We start from the raw sequence: 8,909 nt of genomic DNA, 5'->3' as shown, positions 1-8,909 counted from the left end.
ATGGACATTGTGTAGGGAGGAGGGATTAGTGTTTGGGTGTTTATGATTTGCTTTTTAGCTGGTTCAGCTCAACATTGTGGGGCAAAGGGTCTGTTCCTGTGCTCTGTGATTCATCTCTTATTGTTCTCAAACTGCAAATATTAATGACAAGTCCAGAACTTAGATGTAAAAGAGTCCCGAAGTACATTTCTTATATTAATCCCCCATCTCACTATCCAGGGCTGGCCAATTCTCATATCTTCACCCAACCAGGACTAGTCATCTTTTCCCCAACACCTGGGACTGTCACCCCCTCCACCACCATGACTGGGTGAGGCTATCTCGCTACCCTCACCAAACCCCTCTCCCCTCCCCCATCCCCACCATGACAGGTTGCAAACCTCCCCACCCCCCCACACCCCCCAATCATCAGGCCAGGCCGTTTTCCCCTCCATCCGAACACTAACCACCCTATACCTCATCAATAAACCGACAGGCTCCTACTTGTTTCCCTTCCCGTCACGGAGAGACTCCCTTTCCCCATTCTATTACCCCACCCATAAAGGGCCTGTTTCCCCCACCCCAGTTGGACACGCCCTCATCAAGGGACCCTTCTGCAATCCCAAATTACAGGCCTGATTCTCCCTCTATTTACCAGTCACCTCCCCCCAAACGAAAAGAAATGCGCCTCCTTCCTCACCCCTCTCCTCCCCCTATCCCAACCTGCAGGCCTGGCGCTATCCCTTTCCACTAACCCCGGCCGCCTCCACCCTGTCCTCCGACAGCGGCCTCCACTCACCCAGGGCGTCAGCCGCTCGCTGCAGCGCTTGCTCCAGTTTGCCGCGGTTCCTGCCGGCAACCGCCCAGGTCAGGGGCTCCGGCCCCTCGGAGCCGGCCGCCACCCGGGCCACTTCCTCCACCACGTACTGACCGGTGAAGCCGGAGGCGCCGAACACGATCAGCTTGAAAGGTCGGGCTGCCGCCATCACTACGCAGCGAGTCTTCGGGATCAACGAGCAACGGAGCAGGAACAAGACCGTCAGTATTCACCCCCTGCCGTAAAACCAGCGCTGTGCAGCCGTGCAAACAGTACCCGCACTCAGTTCATCGGCAGGGACTAGTGTCAGAAAGAATAAAAACGACCGCCCCCAATGAAACGGCATCATATGCTTTTAACTCATTATTGCCATTGCTTTATTATCGTTACATGTACCAATATACAGTAAAACAAAAGCTTCCGTTTGCATCCATCCAGACAGATTTATTCCATGTATAATTACATCCAGGTAGTTAAAAGAAAAACAGAATGAAAAATAGTGTTGCAGTTACAGAGAAAGTGCAGTTCATGTAAACTTATTTTTTATTAATCATCCCCATTGGACGATCTACCAACTTTATTTTACATCCCGCTTTGCAAGTTGTCCCCAACTGCTCACATTCGAATAATTTCTGAAATAGTTTACCTTTTTAGTTTAAAAGTTTAAGGTTATTGTCACAGGCATACATATCCAAGGTATAAATGCCATGAAAAATTAACTTTTTGCAGCAGCACACAGTACATTGCAAACATAACGAGCATAAACTAGATAAACTTATCTATTGCCTGTGCTCAAAACTGGGTATCTTCAAAATGTTGTGTTCATTCTGTAGCTTCTTTAAGACCGATTTCCTTTTTAAGACTCAGAATCACAGTGATGGTTTGTCTATTTCCAAGAATTTATTCGTGCTGGGTTCTACTCTATCAACTATGTTTTCCCTAATGTGTCCTATTCAGTATCTGGTCTCAGCACTAGTAAGAACGAAGTTTCCAGACTAGGCATTCAGTTGCATACGTTCAGGTAATTCCACCATTTTCATGCAGACCTCCTGTATACATGTCTCTGCTGTGTGTCATTTCTTGGGTCATTTAAGTTGTCCTGCCTTCCACCTTATTGCAGAGCCTTCTTCCTGTGCAATTAAACCTTGTTTTATCTCATGACATTTTCCAGTTTTAATAAACTGTTACCCCCCCCCCCACTAACTTCCGGTTCTACAGAGTACTTCTGCTCTTGTTTCACATTAACAGCATTCACAACATCTGATTTTATATTCTTGTGCTAATCTGGCAGCTTGTAAAGGTAAATACAATTTCAATGGTCAAGCAGAAAAATAGAATTTGTAAAATTATTAAAATTAACATTCAGGTTTTAGGAATTTTCTTGGGCATTTTCCAAAAGAAAGGATTTTCATTAAGATTTAACTAAAGATTTAATTTTTTTAAACCAATGTGAACTCACGCGAATTTATAAGACCATAAGATATAGGAGCAGAAGTCGGCCATTCGGTCCATCGAGTCTGCTCCGCCATTCAATCATGGGCTGATCCACTTCATCCGGTCATCCCCACTCCTCTGCTTTCACCCCATACCCTTTGATGCCCTGGCTAATCAAGAACCTACCTATTTAAAGGAGTGGAGGAACAATTTGGTGCAAATAGCTGAATGTAGTCCTGCATGCGGCTAACTGCAGTCTGGCCAGCCGTCACACTGAACGCGCCTGAATCTTTCTTCTGCAGTGCTGAAGCCTTTCAAGTTCATTCATTTAGCAACTTTAATGAAAGGGTTTATAAGCAAGCTAATACCCAGCTGGGAAAGGGGTAGCAATTTTACAATCTGAACTTTAGGGAAGGGAGAAAAAAATAACAAATATATCCAATATGTAATTCTGCCCCAATACCAAACTCTGGTGCATTTCAAAACATTCTACAAAAGAATAACTTCCATGTCCAGGTGGTTCAGGAGAATGATTTCAGGAATGAAAGGTTTAATGTATGATGTCTGTATGATGGCTCTGGGCTTGTTCTCCCTGGAGTTTAGAAGATCTCATTGAAACCTATCGAATAGTGAAAGGCCTAGATAGAGTGGATGTCGAGAGGATGTTTCCTATGGTGGGTGAGTCTAGGACCAGAATACATATCTTCAGAATGGAAGAATGGCTATTTAGAACGGAGATGAGAAAGTATTTCTTTAGCCAGAGGTTGGTGAATCTGTGGAATTCATTGCCATGGCGGCCAAATGGTTGAGTATATTTAAAGCAGAAGCTAGCAGGGCATCAAACATCGCAGGGAGAAGGCTGAAGAATGGGGATGGGAAGGATAATAAATAAGCCATGATGGAATGGTGGAGCAGACTCGATGGGCCAAGCGGTCTAATTCTGCTCCTATTTTTTATGGTTTTATCATGTAGTTCTGTTTACCCCAAACTGAGGAGGAAGATGAGTCGCAGTTCTAGGATGACAATGTTAATGCACCAACCCACTTCTCAATCTTCCTCAGTACTGCACATTAGCTCAACTAGCTTCATGCTAGAATTGAGTTTATCTGTAGGGTGTGGAAAACTGCCACAAACCCAGACAAAAACCTATCTGGGTGTAAAGGGGGGCTTCTTCTTTTTCTTTGTTACTGCTTATGTTAATCAAAATGGCTTCTTTGTTTTGTTAAAAGTAGGAATGCTTCTTTGTTGCAAGAGAGTGCTGGAAGCTTGTTTGGGTTAAAATTTACTGATAACGAGAATTGTATTCCTTTGTTAACCAATTGGGATTAATGTTGTTCTTTCTTCTGAGTCTGTAAGCTATTGTTGGGGTCTCTGGGGGAGCATGTTCCCAGCAATGTACCAAGGAATTTCCAAAAGGAACAGACCCTATTCCTGAAGGCTTAGAGGGACCATGTACTCGGGTGTCGTTACTGATGGATGGAAGCCACTTTAAGGCCATCCTTGACACCAGGGCGCAGGTCAAGTTGCTGTACAGTTCGTTTTACAACCATTATTGGAAGCATTTACCCTTGACGACAGTGAGGGCGTCCCCCTGGGTCGCCTCAGGCTTGCTCAGCTCGTTCTCATCTAGGGGGAGCAGCCTTCGGCCCCGCCAAACTGAGTAATCAGCTTGTGTGGATGCTGTGTGATGTCCCTGCCTCGCCAAAAAACAGACAGGACACCATATGCGATTAGATGATTACAATTTATAAAGATTACTATAACTAAGTGATTAATAACCATACAGTATGTATGAAGGAAAAGAAAATAAAGACAAGGCACCAAACTTATCAAGGTGCACAACCGTTGGAGCTCAATTTCTGAAGTCTTCTGGCAACCATTCGATCCCCTCCGAACTCCTCGACTTGCAGCTCAGGACCCTCCGAGTGGTCAACCAAGCACATCTATCTTCATCTCCTCTCTTCGGGGTACCTCCTGGCCTTGGACCCCCACCGGGGGTCCGTTCCTCGTCCAGGTTAAAGCATCACGTCCTCTCTCTCTCACTCCCTCGCGCCAATCTCCCCAAAAGCCCGCCAACAATAGTTTACAGACTCAGAAGAAATAACAACATCAATCCCAATTGTTTAAGAGGCATTCCTACCTTTAACAAAACAAAGAAGCCATTTTGATTAAAATACGCAGTAACAAAGAAAAAGAAGAAACTGTGGACTTCCCAGCGCACTCGAACCGGCTCACAAATCGGCGCGTGCCGGCATAGAGCCCAGATCCAAACAGGGCGCCAAGTCTGCTTCACCTGTTACACCCGTGGCCCCCTCCTTTTAGAGAATCGCAGGATCACTATTGGTTCAAGTCAGGAGACCCAGGAAATGAGAGAAAGACATGCAGAATCCACAAAGAGTTTGGAATGCATCCTGGCCTCCGAATGGTGGAACCATTGATACTGGCTATTGTCTCTTGGAGACGGAATTGTGTATTGAATCCTGTACGATGCATCGAAGCCCCCAGGCAATGAACCGAGGGGAGGGTTGGTGGAGTGCAGTCATCGAGTCTGTCCTGTGCACCTCCATCACTGTGTGGTTTGGAGCCGCCACCAAGCAGGATAGAACCAGACTACAGCGCACAGTGAGGACTGTCGAGTGCATCATTGGAGCCTCCCTGCCCTCTATTGTGGACCTGTACTCTTCCAGGTTGAAGAAGAGGGCAGGGAACATCATAAAGGACTCCTTCCATCCTGCGCACGGACTGTTTGAACTGCTTCCGTCTGGTAGGCGCTTCAGATCCCTCCAGACTAAGACTAATAGGCACTGGAGAAGTTTTTTCCCTACTGCGGTCACTTTGCTGAACAGTTAACTGCCGGTTAACTGTCGGCTAACTATTACTTGGATTGCACTACTTGTATGTATAATCTATATTTTCATTTATATTTATCATTATTATTGTTATGAGCAGAGAGACAACATCTGCCGGAAGTAAATTCCTTGTATGTGCACAGGTACTTGGTGATTAAAGTCTGATTCTGATTCTGATTCTGATCAGACACCCTGTGAGTCAGGATAAAAGAGGGTCTGTGGGAACAGCCCCTCAGATGCACCAGAAGAAACACTAGCGATCCCGTAATAGTGAAAGCCGGTGGGAAGGCAACATGCATCCTTTTCCATTTGCTCCGGAATCGGTGGGCCTTTGCCACGGAAGAACGGTTTTTAGCTAACAATGGGGAAATCAACTCCCAACAACTCTCGAAGGATTGACATCATAAAAGGAATGGGCAAGTTTTAACCCGTCTTTCTCTCCAACCAAAACGCTGCAGCTTGAATGAACTAAAGTGACTTTTATATTTCCATCGGACAATACATTATCCCCCTAGACAACGATAGAGCTATTTCTTATTGATTATTATTATACCCACGCTTTTAGATTTAGTATTGACGGTGTATATTATCTGTGTGTTTGCATTGATATTATTTTTGTGTATTTTAATCGATAAATACTGTTAAAAATAGTCCCATCAGACTTCAACGGGCCTCTCTATCTTTGCTGGTAAGTGACCCTGTTACGGGGTTCGTAACACACCAGCAGGGGGAAAAGCCCGCGCGCGGGACGGGACTGTGAATACGTGCCCCCTACAGCATTCCCACCCGGGGAGGGCGGGATCAGGAAGGCTTTAAGCGAGGCCGCGAAGTTCGAATACATCTCTTTTGCAACTGCAGCTCATCGACTGCGTGTCGTTATTTCAGCACTGCGTGTAGCACACCGCTACAATTGGTGACCCCGATGGTCCAAACGATAATTGGACCAGAGATGAACAACGCCGCACCTGTTCATGCGGTTTCATTGAAACTGCCAAGCTTCTGGACGCTGCGACCTCACCTATGGTTCCAGCAAGCAGAAGCCCAATTCCACATTTGGCAGGTAACCTCGGAGGACACACGTTACTACTACGTGGTGAGCTCCCTCGACCAGGAGACAGCGGCCCAGGTTGAGGAGTTCATACACTCTCCCCCAGCGGATGGCAAATACACGGAATTCAAAGCCCTCCTCGTAAGAACTTTCGGACTCTCACAGCATAAGCGGGCTGCCTGTTTACTGCACCTGGATGGCTTGGGCGACAGACCTCCATCAGCTTTGACGAACGAGATGCTGTCCCTGGCCAGAGGACACAAGCCCTCCCTCATGTTTGAGCAGGCATTCCTGGAGCAGCCGCCCGAGGACACACGCCTGCTGCTGTCCGACGCGGATTTCAGCGACCCCCGGAAGGTGGCGGCCCGGGCAGACGTGCTGTGGAAAGCCAAGAAGGAGAGTGGGGCATCCGTCATGCAGATCACCAGGCCACGCTCCCAGCAGCAGACCAGACCAGGCCCGGCCGCAGAGCCCACTAACCCCAGAGGCAGGGGTGAGGAGACAGCGGTGGGGCGCAGAAGCCCGCCGTTGTCGCCCGCCCTGCAAGTTCCCGGGAAACGCCAGGGCCAGCCGCCGCTGATGGCTACGGCGGCTGGCCTTCGGGATAGCCTCCTGTATATGTGGGACAAGAGGTCGGGATGCCGCTTTTTGGTCGACACCAGAGCTGAGATCAGCATCTTACCTCCGACGAGTTACGACACCCGCAACAGGGCACCGGGTCCCACCCTGAGGGCCATGAACGGCAGCACAGTAAGGACCTACGGCACCTGTACAGTGCGGCTACAGTTCGGCTCCAGCCAGTTCACTTGGGACTTCACACTGGCCGCCGTAGCCCAACCGCTTCTGGGTGCGGATTTTTTGCGGGCTCACAGCCTACTGGTTGACCTGCCGAGGCAGAGACTGGTCCACGCCGAGACCTTTCAGACATTCTCCCTGGGTGAAGCCCAGTTGCCAGCCCCTCACCTCGGCTCCATCACGCTGTCCGACAACGACTTCACCAGGGTCCTGGCGGATTTCCCATCGGTTCTGGCACCGCAGTTCACGGCAGCCATGCCCCGACACGGCGTACAGCACCACATCCCGACCCAGGGACCACCCCTCCACGCCCGTGCTCGAAGGCTTCCCCCGGACAAGCTCCGACTGGCGAAGGAGGAGTTCCAGAGGATGGAGGAATTGGGGATCATCCGGCGGTCCGACAGCCCATGGGCCTCCCCCCTGCACATGGTGCCCAAAGCATCAGGGGGGTTGGAGACCGTGCGGCGACTACCGCAGGCTGAACGAGGCTACCACACCAGACCGCTACCCTGTGCCGCACATACAGCGCACGGATCTTCTCCAAGGTAGACCTCGTCCGGGGATACCATCAAATCCCGATGCATCCGGACGACGTCCCCAAAATGGCACTCATCACCCCGTTCGGCCTTTTTGAGTTCCTCCACATGCAGTTCGGCCTGAAGAATGCCGCACAGACGTTTCAGCGGTTAATGGATGCGGTGGGACGCAACCTGGACTTCGCATTCATCTATTTGGACGACGTCCTCATAGCCAGCAGCAGTCGTCAGGAGCATCTGTCCCACCTCCGTCAACTCTACGCCCGACTGAGTGAGTACGGTCTTACAATCAACCCCGCCAAATGCCAGTTCAGTCTCGACACCATTGACTCCCTGGGCCGCAGGATTACTAAAGACGGGGCAACCCCTCTGCCCGCTAAGGTAGACGCAGTCTGCCATTTCCCCCGACCCAACACAATCAAAGGCCTTCAGGAATTCGTGGGTATGGTAAATTTCTACCACCGCTTCCTCCCTTCAGCTGCCTGAATCATGCGCCCCCTGTTCGCCCTGATGTCGGGTAAGGGCAAGGACATTACCTGGGACGAGGAGTCCACCGCCGCTTTCATTAAAACGAAAGAAGCCTTGGCAAACGCTGCGATGCTAATGCACCCCAGAATGGACGTCCCTACCGCCCTCACAGTGGACGCATCTAACACGGCAGTCGGTGGGGTGCTGGAACAACTCATGGCAGGTCGCTGGCAACCCCTGGCGTTTTTCAGCAAACACCTGCGGCCTCCCGAGCTCAAGTACAGTGCTTTCGACCGGGGAACTGTTGGCGCTATACCTGGCAATCTGGCATTTCAGGTACTTCTTAGAAGGTCGGCCCTTCACCGCGTTCACGGACCACAAACCGCTTACCTTTGTGTTCACGAAGGTGTCTGATCCCTGGTCGTCCCACCAGCAGTGACATCTGTCCTACATCTCAGAATACACGACGGATGTCTCGGGAAAAGACAATGTCGTGGCGGACACACTCTCTCGTCCTAACATTCAAGCCCTGTCCCAGGGGGTAGACCATGAAGCGTTGGCTGAGGCGCAGCAGGCAGATGAGGAGATCCCAAGTTACAGAACCGCAGTCTCCGGTTTGCAGCTCCAGGACCTCCCCGTGGGCCCGGCCACCGGCCAGCCCCGTCCCGTCGTCCCGGCAGCCTGGAAGCAGCGCATTCTCAACTCCATTCATAACTTGGCGCACCCCTCCATCAGGACAACCGTCCGGATGGTCTCCAACAGGTTCGTTTGGCACGGACTCCGCAAACAGGTCAGTGAATGGGCCAAAACGTGCATGCACTGCCAGACGGCCAAGGTGCAGCGGCACACCAAAGCTCTGCCGCAGCAGTTCCAACCCACCCACCGGCGTTTCGACCACATTCATGTGGATATCGTGCGCCCCCTGCTAGTGTCGCATGGAGCGCGTTACCTCCTGACTATCGTGGACCGGTTCACAAGGTGGC

At 50.2% G+C, this 8,909-nt stretch overlaps 1 protein-coding gene across 1 annotated transcript in view; it reads right to left on the bottom strand.

Moving 5' to 3' along the window:
* Positions 1-1,108, bottom strand: part of sccpdha.1 (saccharopine dehydrogenase a, tandem duplicate 1) — a 33,672-nt gene extending 32,564 nt beyond the window's left edge. The window contains exon 1 of the mRNA XM_059985583.1: positions 779-1,108. Within this exon, the coding sequence (XP_059841566.1) occupies positions 779-965 (187 nt within the window). The 5' untranslated portion in view covers positions 966-1,108. The remainder of the gene's footprint in view (positions 1-778) is intronic.
* Positions 1,109-8,909: the final 7,801 nt, after the last annotated feature.

The sequence above is a fragment of the Hypanus sabinus genome, chromosome 12 (assembly GCF_030144855.1).
Source record: "Hypanus sabinus isolate sHypSab1 chromosome 12, sHypSab1.hap1, whole genome shotgun sequence".
NCBI lineage: Eukaryota > Metazoa > Chordata > Chondrichthyes > Myliobatiformes > Dasyatidae > Hypanus > Hypanus sabinus.
Note: the sequence above shows the minus strand (reverse complement) of the source record. Positions and strands in the feature narration are given on the sequence as shown.